General features: G+C 34.4%; 1 protein-coding gene across 1 annotated transcript; it reads right to left on the reverse strand.

Moving 5' to 3' along the window:
- Window positions 1-9,025: 9,025 nt before the first annotated feature.
- LOC127075516 (U3 snoRNP-associated protein-like EMB2271) lies at window positions 9,026-12,263 on the reverse strand. Its single transcript, XM_051016980.1, has 7 exons — window positions 11,717-12,263; window positions 11,278-11,617; window positions 10,575-10,799; window positions 10,148-10,376; window positions 9,751-9,929; window positions 9,576-9,641; window positions 9,026-9,335 (listed from the first exon to the last, which is right to left on the reverse strand). Exons 1-7 carry the CDS (start codon window positions 12,100-12,102, stop codon window positions 9,258-9,260), a joined length of 1,503 nt encoding a protein of 500 aa, XP_050872937.1. The 5' UTR covers window positions 12,103-12,263; the 3' UTR covers window positions 9,026-9,257.
- Window positions 12,264-17,450: the final 5,187 nt, after the last annotated feature.

The raw sequence follows: 17,450 nt of genomic DNA on the forward strand, positions 1-17,450 counted from the left end.
TTAGGCAACACAACAATGCAAAGATCAACACACGCCTTCTAGATCAAGGCATACAACAAATAATAAAATTGATCAATCAAATCAGAAAGCAGATGAGAAAACTGATCAAAGACAACAACATTCACGCAACAAAAACAAGCATCCATACACCAAAAAAATAAATATAGAATGCGTTTATTCTCCCTCTATTTTCCTCAAAAGAGACAAATGTCAGATAACTTATTCAAAAGTAACAAAACCAATCCGTGCAAATCATCCAAAATAAGTCAGCACACAAAAACAATCCTCATGGAAACTAAAAACTATCACACAAAATGGAGTAGAAGAGTCATCCTCTGAAGCAGTTTCATACGCATTTTCACTCTCATCTTCCTTGTAAGCACTTGGCATACCTTTATATTGATCCATTGGTACAACATCTAGGACAATAGCTTAAGACAAAGAGGTACCAACAACTTGAGAGCTCAATATTTTGATGATACCTTCACACACTTCTTTTCTAGAATGTTTCAGTACACCAAATAATTTTTAGTTAAAGTTCATCATCCGGTAGTAACAAAATCTTCATCTTCACTAGTGATAAGGTCTTTTTTCTGACCACTTAAAATACCATAATTTAATAATGAAAATCCAGTTGGAAGTTTAACAACATATGATTCAACATGTTTAACCACTTGCTCAAAGATCCACTCCCCAAAATCAAAGGCAACCATAGTATCTATATGATATAGAAGTCTAACAAGACTTGGGGTAATACATGTTCTGTGGGAGGAGTAATCCAAAATTTTTACTCGGATCTTATACATAATTGTTTATTTTACGCTCAAACTAGAAGAAACCAACATGAATGTTTATTTTACGCTCCAAAATTCCCACTTGGCCACACTCTCTTTAGAGTGAAAAGAGACATTGCCCGAGGGAACAACATGAATATTTTTTGGAAGCTTCTTCCCACCCATCACATTCTTCACCAAAAACATTTTAATCTATAATGTAATCTAAAAAGTTAGTGACATGATGTTAGCAATAGTCCTTTTCCACTTTAGCGATTTGCTTTTGTCAATCTTCTTCTCAAAACATTTTGTATTTTTCTCATTCTTCTTCTTCTTCTTCTGTACAATTGATTTCTTCTTTCTAGAGATTTTCTCTTCATTTTCAGACAACACATTTTTCTTAGATGCATTATTCTTACTTTTCTTCTTAACAACATGGGTAGTCACTTCAGTAACCTTCTTGATGTTTCTTTGTGTTTTTCTTGTAACAATAGATTGATAAACTATGTTGTCAACATCATTGTTTACATATTTCACTAACTTCCTAAATCTCTTCAATCATATCTACAATGTCATTGGTATTGTTGCTCACATTATTCTAGACATCTTCACTCACAATTTTTTCAGTCTCATCATTCTTCTCAATGATACCTTCCATGTCATCGATGTCACTATAACATCCTGAATGACTTATACATCATCATCCTTTTCAATGACACTATCCATGTCATTGACAACAATACTTATATCCCAACTGACTTCCACATCATTATCTTTATTGTTATCAACACTATCATCTCTACTAGTACTTTTACCAGTTTCTTGACTTTCTTCCTTATTAGCATTCAAATTGTTAATCACATCTACATTGTTTACTCGACCATCGTTATTATTGGCAACATCATCACTTTCTTTATAGACATCACTTGTAACACCTTTACTACCTTCTTTGGCAATATTTTCACAACTAACTTTAGGGTCAACATCAGTGGGGTTTTGTGCTTTTTACTGAACCACAAAAGGAAACACAATTATGCTTTTTACTGAACCAAGAAATTAAATTGTTCCCTAGAAAAAAATATCAATCAAAAGTACTTTTTCTATCATATTCATTTCTTGTCCTATCAGCATCACAATATCCAAGTAGAGAGGAGTTGGTACCAAAAGAGTACGAAATATCATAATCAGATGTGTCATTTATGTACTTAATGATTCTCTTTACTTGAGTAATATTAATGATCTTAGGACTGACTTGATAGCGAGCACACACCCCAAACTGGAAATGTGATACCAAGACGAATGAAAGTGAGATATAAGACACTATCAATAATACTTATATGGGGGATTTTATCAACATTTACTCATTGATCATCTTTAGAGAGCTTGACACGAGTAATTATTAGGGTACATTTATGCCTTGCATTCTCTAGCCCAAATTTCTTCACAATATTTCTAGCATACTTGCTTTGGGAGATAAAGATGCAATCCTTCATCTGCTTCACTTGAAAACCAAGAAAATAGGTGAATTCACTTATCAAGCTCATCTCGAATACATATTCCAGCTGTTAAACAAAATATTCTACCATCTTGCTTGAGATCTCTCAAAACACAATTTCGTTAACATAAATTTGAGCTATCATAAGCTTCCTTTCGCCCTTCTTCGCAAAAAAAGTTTTGTCAATTCCTCAAAGAAAATATTAATGTTTAGTGATAAATTTAGTGAATATCTCATACCAAGCTCTGGGAGCTTGTTTGAGTCCATAAATATCTTTTATAAGTTTGATAATTCCATCAGGTTTCTAGATGGAGATTCGCTGATGCATAGTTGAATGGAATGCCCCAACCCATGGATTTGATCCCTGTCAAGGAGTAAGTTGTAATTGGCCTTGGTGGGGATGACCACAGATAAAGTAGGTGTAGGGGTTGTCCCCACAATCACTTCTACTTGAATGACCCCAAATGTTTTACTGGTCTTTCCTTCATACTTTGACATGACCATGTTGTGAGGCTTTAAGTTTGTGTCGCACTTGTCAATATTTCTTAGCAAGGATTGTGGAATTATGTTGATACAAGCTCCATCATCAACTAGAACCTTGTGTATGCCTATGTTCTTGACTTTAGCTCATATGAATAAGGACTTTAGATGTTGTTGCATGGACATATCAGGTCGTTCGAATATGGCTTTCTCTTCTTCGACGAGGTCGTATTCCATTACATAATAGCACAAGGGTTTATGATTTGACATATCTTCTGCCAACTCATCATCTTCTTCTTCGGTAACTTCAGTGATCGTATCATACTTAATCGGTAACAATGATATCATGTTACAATAATCTCTAGCTCAGGCTCTGAATCAGAATTGAAGTTGTCAGTAGATATGTCCTCATCTTGGTCATGCATAACTCATTTCTCCCAAGGCTTCACCTTAGGTTACAAAGGGGGAAATAACCTTTGCTTCACATACCTTCTGCTCGACTGGACTTCATTGGTGTTTTGAACACTACCTCTCTTGGTTGAACCTTCTACTTCTAAGGCATCTTTCTTTTTACGTTGTTGTCTCCTCCATTGTGTCCTAGTCATTGAATTCTTGCCTAGCTAATTCTTAGAAGTATAAGAATACTTCTTGGAGACTTGTCAATTATCTTGGTATGATTAACTCGTACCAACTTCGATTAATTGCCATTTACATTCATTATTATCAATTTTCTTTGCATGACTAACTCACTTACCCTAAGGGAACATTGGGTTTTGGGACGCAGGTCTTACTTTATTGTACTCTATGAGGGATTCCCCTTTTATCTAAGATAAAGGTTCCTTGCTTGTCTTGCTTACCAGACCTCCTTGGTTGGTAAGTCTGAGGTATGATTTTTTCCACCTCTTTGGTAGCTTTCTTGTTGAAAACTAAACTGCAGCAGGGGCAAAGCATAACCTCAGTATATTTTAGCTTACACCGGTTAAAGAAATCTATCAGCTCATCTTCAACCCTATGATATACCATATTTACTTTCTCGTTGTAGTTGAGCATGTTCACCTCATAAGTTCTGGTGTTTAGGTCGTCAGTTACATCGACCATTATTATCTCCACAAACTCTAGAAAGAGGGCCTCTTCTACTTCGGGATCAAAATCAACTTCATTCTGGGACTTCTATTTTTCATAAAACTTGTGTATCCCTTCCTTCAGCGTATTCTGAACCAAATCCCTGAAAATGACACATTGAAAAGTTTTATGACCAAGAAAATTATGGAATTTACAAAATCCTTTTTTCTTTTTTTATTCTAATGGTGGAGTTTTAAGTCTCTACGGGATTATGATTTAGCCATCAGAAACTAACAATTCAAAATTGTTGTCGCACTTAGTTACATCAAATGTGTATGTTTTTGTGACAAATCCCTCGTTTTTGCTTGGTTCAATGGGATTCTTCCCGTTTGAAGGCTTCAACAACTTACAAACGTAAGGTGATCGTGGATTTAACTTATCCAGATTAAGCTCACTTTCTTCAACACCATCTATATCATATCTTTGGTTAATTTCTTCTATTTTGACGTAGGCTACTTTTTTTAATGCTATTTGCTTGACTGGCCTTTTCAGCCTTCAAGTGTTCGACTTGTTGGACTCTATCTGTTAATTGAGTCATGTCTCTTAAATATTAGGTGTCTAATTTCTTCCTAACGGAATAATCTAGACCTCCTTCGACTAATTCGACTAATTCATGCTCAGGCACTTTCAATATCCTGAACCTGTTGAGGTAGTCATTTATTGATTCGGCCATCTTGCGCCTCACACTAGGTAACTCTTTTAGGATAATCTTGGATTGACCCATGTAAAATTGTTCATGTTATCCTTTCTAATTGGTTCCAACTGCATATGGAGCGTGAGAGTAAGGTGGTAACCTATGTGAAAGCATTCTTTGTGAGAGAATTTGGAAATAAATTCATCTTCAAATTCTCTATATTGGCTATGTCTATTGCCTCTGACTGATACCGCACCACATGTTCAACAATGGACTCGTTAGTATCCCCGCAAACTTAGTGAATTTGGGGGATTTCCCAACCCCTTGGTAATTCAGTCTGCAACACATTATCAGATAGTACAGAGACAAAATTTGGCCTATACAGACCAACATTGAGGCCATTTTGGGCCAAAATTTGTTCGACCATATTAGTTATATCGTTTTGTCACGCAAAACTGTTATGTTGGAAATTTCTAACTACCAAGTCAACATATTGGTTTATATGCACCATTATTACATCAGGGCCATTTTGGCATACGTTTCCTTCGTCTACCCTGGGTATGGGTGATTCGCCAGGTATTATCTGTGGTGGTATCTGGTTATCAGGCACCTGCTAAATAAGCGCTGGAGGAGAACCAAAGAAATAAAAAATTCAACCCATTTATTGTGCCAATTGTTGGTAATTGTGGTTCGTGTTATGAATCAAAGGCTTGAACATTGTGCTTATTTTTTGTATTAACATGTTAACCATTTCATGATTACTCTCGTCCGTCTGTTGTCTCACAAACTGGAGAGAATTATTAGTTAAAGAAGTCATAACTGGAGGAATATATGCTTAACCTCATGACAATTGTTGTTATACGAACCGCTATCGAATCGTCTAAACCGAATCGCTATCGAAAAGCCCGGATATGTGTATATAGAACCAAGTTATGATAATGAGAACAAATTGATCAATATACTTTTAACAACAATCACTTGAATGCTACAATAAAAGTGAAGTCTATTTCCAATGACAAAATACACAAAAACGTAATTGTGGCAAATTATCGAACACCTTGTATGCAATCAATTTCGTTTAGAATTTTCTAATGGATTATAATCAACACAACAAAACCGTTTTCAAAATGTTATCTACAAAAGTTTAACCAAATGTATTGGTCATACAATCTACAAATTCAACAATTTGCAAATGAAAAATAGAGAGGGAGAGAGAGAGAGAGAGAGAGAGAGAGAGAGAGAGAGAGAGAGAGAAGTATTTGTGTAGGCAGTTTCCCAATCGGTATCGCTATGGGTACGTCCGCCCTCAATTCGAACTCGAATTGAGATAATGAAAATTAACATTTGCAATTGTAATTTACAAGAGAAATGTAGCAATACAACCCCCACAAACCCTATGTTTGATGTTGATTCTAACACTTTCTCTTCCTTTTATCTAAGCTTGATCAAGTCACCCAACAATATCAATTTGATCCACCGTCTCATGCTACTCCTTTGCAAGAAATCTCGTTCAGCTTTCACTCGATCCAATCCAAATTGTAAATTGTTGTCACCCAAGATTTACCAAGATGATCTTCCTGTTATTGTTACTCCTTCGACCGAAGCCACCGTTCTTTGAAGCTTTCACTCGGCTGAATCCAACTTGCGTAATCTTGTCCAAAACCTTCAAATCACCAATTGATCTTGAAGGAAAACCCTAGCTTGGTTTTCTTATTTGAAACCCTCAAAGATTCTCAATCCAATTTACAATTTAACAACCTAAATTGTACGTTATCAACTCTGATTCTAGATGGCACCCAAACAAAAAATAATTATGTGTAATTTGTTTGTGTGTATGCATAGAACATAGGTTGAAGATGAAGATAACTCTTTATATATTCCTGGTTTCGTATGTTTCAAAAGATGCATGTATGAGGTATATATATGTGTGCAAGTTAGAGGCAAAAGAAATGTAAAAGATTTGAAAAATTCATGAATTTTTGGAAAAGTGCATCATAAGTGTCGACATATGTAAATCATGTGTCGACACCTTCGAAGCATGTGTCGACTCATAGAAGAAAATTTTCTTCCATGTGTCGACCTGAAACCCCTCCACAGTCGATAGATCAAACATACGCTACATACTTTAAAACTCATCAACATGTGTCGACTCATACCTTGCATGTGTCGATTCATAGAATAAAATTTTCTTTTATGTGTTGACTTGTATGCTGCATGTGTCGGCACATGCATAATCAGAAGCTACATACTTAAAAACTTAACAGCATGTGTCGACACATAAGCTTGTTTCTTGCATAAAAACAAATTTTTGTCATGCAGAATCATTTATAACCTTTTCTAAATCATGTAGAATCATTTAATGCTAATATGCACATTAAGACTCAGAGGATACAATCAAATATACATAAACGCTAAAGTATCTGAATTTTGACATCATACATAATACATCTAATGGGAAGTTGCACTCACATTTGTGTCATTCGACCGAAGTTGCTAATCGTTGTTGCATTATCTGCATACGTAAATTTACTAGGGTGCATGCTTGCCATCATCGCAGTTGGCATGACATAAGATTGTTCCCTACCACTTAAAGGTAATGTTAAACTCAAGGGAAAACGAGGCCTTTGGTCTCCTATCATATTTTGCGTAGCCCTAAGGGTAATGGCCACACTCGTTACTTGTGGTAAGGATACCACCATTTCTAGCGATACAATCGACATCGTTATCTGACTTATACTAGGTATGCATTTCTCTAACAGGAGTTAAAGTTCATATATTATCAGTCATCGATTCGACTGGTTGTTCTTCTGAATTCAGAGCATTGTTCTAGGGAGGTGGAAGGTTTCTAGATGGTGGGCATGTCATTTCAAGAAGAATTTTGTCACTCCTCAAACACATACACACTCGACAACGAAGCCATTTCATAAACGAAGAACTAAATTTTGGACAAAAGAATACAACTTTTTTGTAAAATTTAAACTTTTTACACAAAAGGGTCTCATTGGGTGTGTGGATTTGTTTGCCGGTATTTTAATAAACAATCATAAGTTTAGTTCACTTAAAAGATTAACTCGAAATCTCAAAAACAATTTGTGAAAAGACAAATTATATTGAAAAGTGTATGTGATTTGGATTTATATGTTTGGATAATGACCAATTGAATGCAAAATATAGACTTTAGATAAAAGTAATAAACAATAATCTAAGTAAATGAAGTAAATGGCATTTAATGTAAATGCTTTGAATACAAAAGATTTGTGAAAAGTTTAAATGGTAGACGCATACTCGCATGTCTCACGATCAGTTTCACTATGTGACTTAGGTACTTTGATTTTATAGAGAATTGGTGAAAATTTATGACTCCGATTACACTGCATTATGTACTATTACAAAGAAAATCGTCGACCACAATTAAATTTTATAAATATGACACGTATCCCACTATTTAGGTATTCGTGCTCTAACTTACTTCCACGCGTCTTCAAGGATATAACTGCTGAAAAATCAAACAAACATGACGATAAACTGTCGACCACAATTAAATTTTATAAATATGACACGTATCCCACTATTTAGGTCTTCGTGCTCTAACTTGCTTCCACGTGTCTTCAAGGATATAACTCTGAAAAATCAAACAAACATGACGATAATTGTACTAATAATTATTTCTGAAAGTGTTATCTACCCTTATCGAGGGCAAAAATGTCGACTTTGACTTCGTGTCAAAGGGTTGTTATGTGATTTTTCAAGATTCTAAACATATTTGAAAGAGAAAGTGATTTTAATCTCGTGAATTTGTTCCTAAGACTCCTCCAAACAATTCTTACTCTCAATTTCTCTTACAGACTCTGTCGAACCTACCGAGCAATAGAGCCACTAGCAATAGAGCCACTATTTTGACTTGTGTTTTTAGACACTTAATAATGACAGCGTAATTTGATCATCAATTTATTGACTTTTCACTTAACTAAAAATCACAAAATGTAACATGATAACAATAGATAGGTATGATTGTAGACTAAGAGTTGCCCGCTTGAAGCTACTATAAATGCAAACAGTTGCTACCTTTTTTAACTAACTTTTCAAAAAATCAAAAAGTTTTTTCATGAAAATAGAATTCCCAATTTCACTTTTTATTTCTCTAACATAGATACGATGGCAGAAAATTAACTTATTGTTTGAACGTGTAGATAAAAGACTTTGAAATTTTATGGTAAAAAAAAATTAGATAGAGTTGAGTCCTACAACTAAAGGTAAAAAATAGACCTAGAAAATCTATTCTAAGATCTCTTTAGATTAACACTTAGAATAGACACATAATAATAGATAAAATATCATGGCAGATGTTAATTCGTATATCAGACCCCGACCCATTGCTATTGTTGTTTTCAACTTAATGGGATAAGACTTTGCTATTGTTGTTTTCAACTTAATGGGATAAGACTTTGCTATTGTTGTTTTCTTCCATCTATGAACTTTCCATCCATTGACTTTCACTAGAACCAAACAAAACCTGAAGGCTAAGTAAAGATGAGTGATATTTTGTATCCAAATAAATTAAACACAAGTCCTTCAGAATTTTTCAAAGGAGGAATGGTATTTCATGATTCAAAATTCTAAAACGATCGGGCACTAATAACAACTGTAATTGCAACAAATAATTAGGATCACGAACAGAGATATCTTTCAACTCAATGTTGCATTAGGAATTAAAGTCAAAATTGAAGAGGTACAATATTCATTGCCTCACATCTCATGACAATTTAAGTGGAAGGATTGAAACTCCATTCCGAGCTTCACGTATTCTGCCCCACCTTCCTAGACGAGGTTCCTGTAAACAGATATTTTTATTAGTGGTGCGGAAATTTTGAAGAAGAACAAAAATAATCGGGTATTAATTGAAAGTGACGCTTCAGTCACGCAAACAAAGTCATTCTGTAAAAAAAAATCAGATGTATAATTTATTTAGGCTTATATTGCTTTTCTGTCAATAGACTTTAAGAGAAAATTCAGTAAAATGTATACCAAGGAAAAAGCAGGTAATACATGCAGAATATAGCACTTTAAGTACCTGGCCGACTCCAGCAACTAGGAACTTTGCTGATTTTGCAAAAGCCAGAGAATTAATAAATCCAGCCTGTGAAACAAAAGATTTATTAAATGCCAGTGAAGTTTTCAACTGCAAATAAAACTAAGCATGAATGTCAATCCCATAACTGAGTTACGCTGCTATTCTGTTAACTTACCAAAGGTACATTATGAAGAGATTTAATGTCTTTGGTCTCACTTTCAATCGCCCATAATCTAACAAAACCATTACCAGCACCAGATGCAGCAAGGTCGCTGTTCCTACAAACAGTAACTGCGCTGACCCAAGAGTGTACTGACAAACAATGATGATTCTCGAGATGGTGGTAACCATTTTCTGCATAATGAAGATAACAGTATTCTTTTATGATCCTAACATAGTGCTAACAGTTAACTCAGCCAAGCTACAAATTTACATATATTTATGTAATGGCTACAACTAATAAATTTAAAGATCTGAAGGAACTATTAACATTTAGATGCAATAGACTTGCTAGAAAAATATATAAACACCATTTTGAAAGGTTTATATAAACACAGTATTTAAAGGTTTACCTAGGTTACCGTTTGGGAGTTTTTCATCGTCTTTCAGGTCAGATTTCTTGCTATCTGTAAGTAATGCGTGAGCATTCCTCAAAATGTGAATTGGCTTCTTTCGTACTGCACCCCAAAGCTCAATGCTTCCATCATCCGAACCAGACAAGAACTCCTCATTATTAACAAAACAGCAGCATTCTAAGGAAGATGCAGGAGCACGAAATACAAGACGCGACTCTTCATGAACCTAAAATAGAGAGAATACACATTAGTAAATAGTCAGAAACAAGTCTACTGAGGAAATGGAATTAACCAGAAACAGCTTTTGATGATAGAGTATCCCATTAATTGACACTTGATTGTTTTCCACAAACAGAGCAACTGTGAGACATATACAATGTAGTTTTGTAGCTAAATACTTGACACTTCACCTTGATTAGATTACCTTAAACAACTGCATACTACGATCACGTCCCACAGCTAATACCCTTTCTTTGCGTAAACAATCAATACTTAATACTTCACTTTGGTGGCCAAACAGAGTGTTCATGTAAGTTCTATCCTCAACATTCCATATCTTAACTGTTCGATCAAACGAACCAGAAAATAGCTCAGTACTTCCTTCCCTAAAAGCCAGAGAAGAAACAGGGCCTCTATGACCGGGAAAAGCCTGTAAAAGACATCAGACAAAGTCAAACACCAACAGTAGCAAGTTTCCAGGTAAACAGTTCAAGATCATAAATATTGGGCCATTAATTAATAGGGTTGTAATATTGCAACTGCCAAGTAATACAAAATCTACAAATTAAAGTAAGTTAATTGCTTTACATTGCTCAGTTTGAATCGACCCAACACCCATAAACACACAATTCACAACAAATATATCAGAAGCACTTCGATATAGCAATAGATATAACAACAGCCATGTGAAATTTTCATCAAAGAATGAATGTCACCAAACAAGTCAAAAGAGTGTAAAAATTCCCTTGATCAATTTATACAAACAATAAATCATCTCACACTGCACCAAGAGCTGTACTAGTCAGTCCTATCCCCAGAAAAACACCCAACAATTCTATTCTTGAATATGCTCACGTTATAACATTGGTTGTCCATTTCAAATTTTAAGAGAACGAAGAGGCAAAAACCTGTAGATGCTCCCTAGTGCGGGTATCCCAAATATGAACATGGCGATCAAGGCCTCCAGTAGCTAAATATCGACCATCGGAACTCGCAGCCAAAGTCAATATCTGTCTACTTTGCTTTTTTGCAGAACCTTGAGGATCCTTCAAGCCATGAGACTTGAGAACCGAATCACTAGGCCATTTATACCTATCACATTTCCCACTCTCAACATCCCATTGCACAATGCCTCCATCTTTCGAGGCCGAAAACCCCTTTACATCATCCTCAGACAAAGCCACGGCAGTAACACATTGCTTATGCTTCACTAAATTTTCAAATCCACCATCACCACCCAATTCAACCCTAATCAATTAAACCAAAAGGGTCACATTTAAATCGAAAACGAAACGCAAACATGTGAAATTAATGAAAAATGTATAAAATTGAAGCTCAAGTTCAGACCTTGAAGCAATGTTTTTTCTGATGCGCCCACTCTCCTCTTGTTGCTCCTTTATCATTTTCTGAGCTAAAAGCGAATCTCTTGCTCCTTCATCATCTTCATCATCACTTCCTTCACCTTCTTCATCTCTTTGCTCCTTCTCTTTCTTAGCACTTTCACGAAACTTTCGCAAATAGTCCTCAGCGATTCTCTTCCTAGCTTCGTCAACAGTTTCCTTCTCAGATTCCTGTTCCGATTCATCTCCGGATGAGATTACACCGTCTTCGTCGGATTCACTGTCAATCTCGGCGTCTTGATCCTCGTCGGCGGCAACTTTGCGGCGTTTAGTGGAATCGTCATCGAAAAAAGGGTCACGAAACTTCTTCTTGCGGCTCTTATTTGGGGGCATGATTGAATGAATGAATGGTTAGAGTTTTCAGAGATTGGGAAGTTGGGTTTTTAGTTTTAGGGTTTTTGATGAGATGGGGACTGAGGTTGCTGCTAGGGTTTAAGTTTCAACAACGCTAGAGATGAGTGGGTTTATGTTTATCGGCGGAACGGTGCAGAATTTACAAATGTTTTTCACAATTTTTTTACTTATATTTTAATTTTTATTAAAATCATAATTAACCAAATTTAAAAAATGTTTTACTTAAAAAAAACTTTATTTATTCATAAAACATAGAGATTTATCTCGTTGAGTATACCAAATTGTTATTCTCTTCAAAGAATACTGATATACTCCCTTGAAATAGAAGAATTTTATTGTCTATTGTGGTCCTCTCTAATTCGAGAGATTAATCTTATTTGATTTTTAAGAAAAGGTAGAGATTTATTAAAGTGTACTTTAAGTGATTATTTTTGCATAAAATATATTGTCTTTGATAATGTATTTTGATAAATTAACAAATTATTCTAAGTTAGGTTAAACTCGTTTTCATTATGATTGGATTATCCTAACAAGTCATTGGGATTTAGGCAGACCAATAAATAAGTATGTCCTAAAGGCACACTATATAAGAAACAAATGATCATTGTTGACCATCATTTAAATGATCTTTTAACATGTGTCTTAATAAGACAATTCTCCAAGAAAAGGTTTTAGGATTTAAAATCCTAATCCTTTTGCTATAAAGTTTAACTTATGATTCAGACTCTAATAAGCACAATTTTTAACCCTGAATTTTACACTTATGACCTTTACTAGATTGATTGTCAAAGTGTTCGCATGTACACTTTCCGCCTTAGGAGTTATGGATCAATGAATGTCAACATGATTACAAAACATGGGGACGGTCGGGTAATGGGGACACTAGTACCCACCCCCGAATCACCCTGTTTATTTTATTAATTAGTTTTGATAGTTTAGAATATTAAGAATGTGGTCAATATTTTGATTTGTATTTATTATTTAAAATATTTGAAATGTATTTATAGAATTTTTTTAGATTGTTTTATTTTATCATTTGTAATGTAATTTGATTTTTGGAATAAATAAATATTTTATTAAAAAAAATTGATTTCACTAAATAGATGGTGGCGGGATGGGGATACCCGAACCCATTTGAGACATATTTGGGTTTTAATTATCCATCCCCATTGGGATTTGGGACAAGGAATTGAGATTGTTTGGGGAGTTTGATTTGGGTTTGAGGGGGGTACAAACAATTTCGATCTACCCTGTTGCCATGCCTAATTGTGACATATAGGGGTTGAACAACCAAGATCCATGGTTATGTAAAGTTGTTGATGACTTTTAGAAATAAAAAAAGTTATAAGGGTTGTTAAAACTCAGATCCTAGTATTTGATTGCAAATATGTGCACAATTGTATCACATGACTCCCAACTCTGGCAGAATTAGAGGAGATATCGTTAACAGTTCAATTGAAGATGAACTATAACACATATTAGAATAAGGTGGCCATTATTGAGGTCAATTTGGAAGATTCTCACTCATGTTTCTTTGCTTCATTCGAGAGCTAAAACGAGGTTGTAGATGGTTGGAGAAACATGAATCATAATGCTTAAAAAATCGATAGAGAGCCTAAGTCCTTTAAGGCTCTAGATATGTACCTTACTAGTTTTGACGCGCGATTAGAGTTGAAATCCGTCGAAGACGAGAGTAAGGACGAGCAGGCCTTGTTCCTAGAGGAAAGAAAATAAGATTGAAAGATCAGAGCCCATGACTGTGAAAATTAAGGAAAGTTTACCTAAAGATGTAAAAGACCAATTGACTCAATGCCTCAGAAGAATACAAACTTATTTTGAGGCACAATTGATGATATGTTAAGTATTAACCATGACATTTTTTGACATTCCATGTCTATTCAGAATAATTCACCCTGTATGGCTCATCATCGTAGAAAGTAGTCTCTTAAGAAGGTTGAAGCCACCAATGAGGCAGTAAAAGACTTTTTTAATGACGAGTTCAGAATAGAAGTCAAGTATATAACTTGGCCATTAAATTTTGTGCTTGTTAAGATATATAATAATAAGTGGCAAATACATGTTAATTAATTTGACCTTAATCGAGCTTTTCCAAAGGACGCCCTATAATATCCTGATTTAATTAGTCATGTATTTATTTCTTGATTTATTTAATTAATTAATTTAAATATCGATTTATGGGATTTATGACGTGTTTGGACGGTGACTACACTTGTTGTGAATTGTGCATAATTAATTTGATTTTTAATGGATTTTAATTAATTAAATATTAGGAAATTGGTAGAATATTAAGAGTTGGGCTAGATGTGTAAATAGTAGAAAATTAAATGGTTAGTAGATAGAGATTCTTGTTTAGTTGGGCCATATTCTAATTATAAGAACTTAAATTAAGTTATAATATATATTCAGAGAATTAAAAGAGAGAAGTATTTTTAGAGCAATTGTCGGTAAACATGAAAAGAGAAGAATGTAAGAGTCTTGGAGAGCTGGGGCTTTGGGAGAGGAGACCATATAAGATTTCTTGTTTTACTTGCTGAAATTACAAGGTATGGGAGATTATTCATCTAAAGGTGCCTTAATCATGAAATGATAGAGAGGTTTCCCTTAACCTCCAATAGGGTTCTCTTTTCTCTATTGTTTGATGTTAATGTGATAAGTGATGCTTGTGATTCTATTTTTATACCATGAATTGATGTAAAATTCGTGTTTGATATCATGCTGCTTTATATTCATGAGTTAATTGATGAAATAATGAATTTGTGTTAAAATTGGGTGTTTTAGGGTATGAACATTATTGAGTTAATTCATGATAAAAGTGATGGATTAATGTGTAATCAGCCGGCAATTGATGTATTGATCATATGAGGATATGTATATGATGTATTTGAATATTATAATAAGAGTTGGGATGATGTATGAGAGATAGGGAATGAGGAAGATAAAGTTACATGTGAAAAACTGAGATATTTGGATTTTGGGCTGATGTCAATCAATTGACATCCTGTGTCAATCGATTGCATGCGTGTAATTTTGGAAAAATCTAAAAAATGAACTATATCAATAAATTGATTCTCTAAATCAATCGATTGCTCTCAGCCAAAATGTGAAAAATTGAAAAGGCAGAATGTAATATGGGTTGATGTCAATCGATTGACACTAGTTGATTTTTGAAAATTTACTGAAATGAATCATATTTTGTTACCCAATTGTTTTTGCCATAAGTTTAGTTCCGTAAGTCCAAATGAGGTGTGATTTGAAATGTTAGAAAGCTAATGCATAGAGCTACCTTATGGTAGTGAATTTTGAGATAAATTGACATGTTTGAGTGACGTTTGGATGTATGTTCAATGTGTGAATGTGTGTTGTGAAATGCAAGTGTGATTATGTGAATTATTGTACATGTTTGATGATGAATTGATGAGATGAGTAGTTCGGAGTGAGAAATACTGGTGATGCATTGAATGCATGATTGTTTACAGACAAAAGTGGGATTGTATTCATTATTATCTTGTTGTTGTTACATGATTGTTTATAGTCAGATGTGGGGTTGTATTCATTTGTTGTGTTATTGTCACTACATTGTTACATGTCAGACATCATATGTTATCGTGTTGTGAAAGAGGAAAGTCACGAGTTCAGAAAGAGGACTAGTGATTTGTCCAAAGCTCATATTGGAGACTTGGAGCTCAAAGTGGGGGATCGGGGTTCAGAGAGGGGACCCGGTTTGTATGAAGAACCATTTGTTGAGTCGGTACCACATGCATGAGTTGAGTTGATGTTGCATTGCATTATATAACGATAGTGCATATGAGATGTTTGAGTGTTGTTGAATGCGATCATATAGATTTGTGTGATTTTGAATGTGATAAATAACATTGTGATTGAATATTGATTGTAATGTGGGTGAAATATGAATATGTGATATTATGGTGCATGTTTGATACGCGTATGATTTGTGACGTGTAAATATACCTTGATTGTTTTGTATGTCGAGTATTATTTGAACATATTTGCACCCACTTTTTATGTTGTTTCATCCGTGCTCCTATGTAGTACATGCAATTAGGTACCTCAGTAGGAGTTTGAAGTAAAGGATGGTGTTGTGCGTCTTTAGTTGATTGTCGATCGAATCTATAGTTGGAGTCACTCTGATATGTAACACGAGGGGGAAAGAGGTGTTATTTTATTTGATTTATATTTCATATATTTCCTTTAATTTTGATGTTGAACCATTTTTCAAACTTATTATTGTTGAGGCTTTTTATGCCAACTATTTTATAAATTCCGCTGCTTATCAAATGATCTAATTTTCAATTATATGGTTCATGAATGTTTTGTTGTTGTATGAGTAACATCCTACTTAAGGGATTTACGTGTTATACATGTTATACATGTTATATTTAATTATTTGTTGACTCGGGAAGTAGGGTGTTACACACCCACCCTCACCCTAATAATGACAAGTTAGTAAATAATCCATTCGGGTTTAGAATCCTATATCTCATTAATGTATATTCTAGTTATAACTAAATACATGTGTACCTTAAGGATTGTGAACAAACAATCTTTGTAGATGAAAACATCAATGTTTATTGCAAGGTAATATCTTTCAAGCTTAAGAATAATGACACAAACTACAAAATAATGATAAAAAAATCGTCAAATACTAGATTGTAGATATGTTAGAATTCTACATGGATGAAATGATAGTCAAGTCTGGACAAGAACTGGCCCATGTGGCCCACATAAGGACTCTATTTCAAGAGGTCTGAAAACATAATAAGAGGTTAACCCCAAAGAAGTGTAGATGTAGAGTTTGAACTGAGAAATTTTCAGGGTATTACCAAATAGAAAGAGCCATTGAAGTTAACATTATAAATGTAAGGTATTGCATATGATGAAAACTGCCATTCCTAAGTTTATCGTCGGGTTATGTAAGGTATTGCATATGATGTGAACTTCCCTTTCTAAGTTTATCATCAAGTTAACCCATTACATGTTACCATTTTACAAGCTCTTGAGAAAGGAGACAATTTTGATGGACATTATAATTCATAAACGTAATCACCATGCTAAAATAAGTAGTTTCCAAACCACTTGTGTTAACCATGCCATGGAAGGTGAAACCCTACATGTTTACTAATAGGTTTTCTCAAAACCCCTCAAAGACATTTTAGTATAAGAATAAGAAGAGTCATAGAGGATAATTTATCTTATTAGTTAAGTATTTAAATTTTCATAAACAATATATCATAAGATAGAGAAGGTGGCATCCGCTTTGGTTACAACTGCCCACAAGTTAATATGAC

This window comes from Lathyrus oleraceus, chromosome 1 (genome assembly GCF_024323335.1).
Source record: "Lathyrus oleraceus cultivar Zhongwan6 chromosome 1, CAAS_Psat_ZW6_1.0, whole genome shotgun sequence".
Lineage (NCBI taxonomy): Eukaryota > Viridiplantae > Streptophyta > Magnoliopsida > Fabales > Fabaceae > Lathyrus > Lathyrus oleraceus.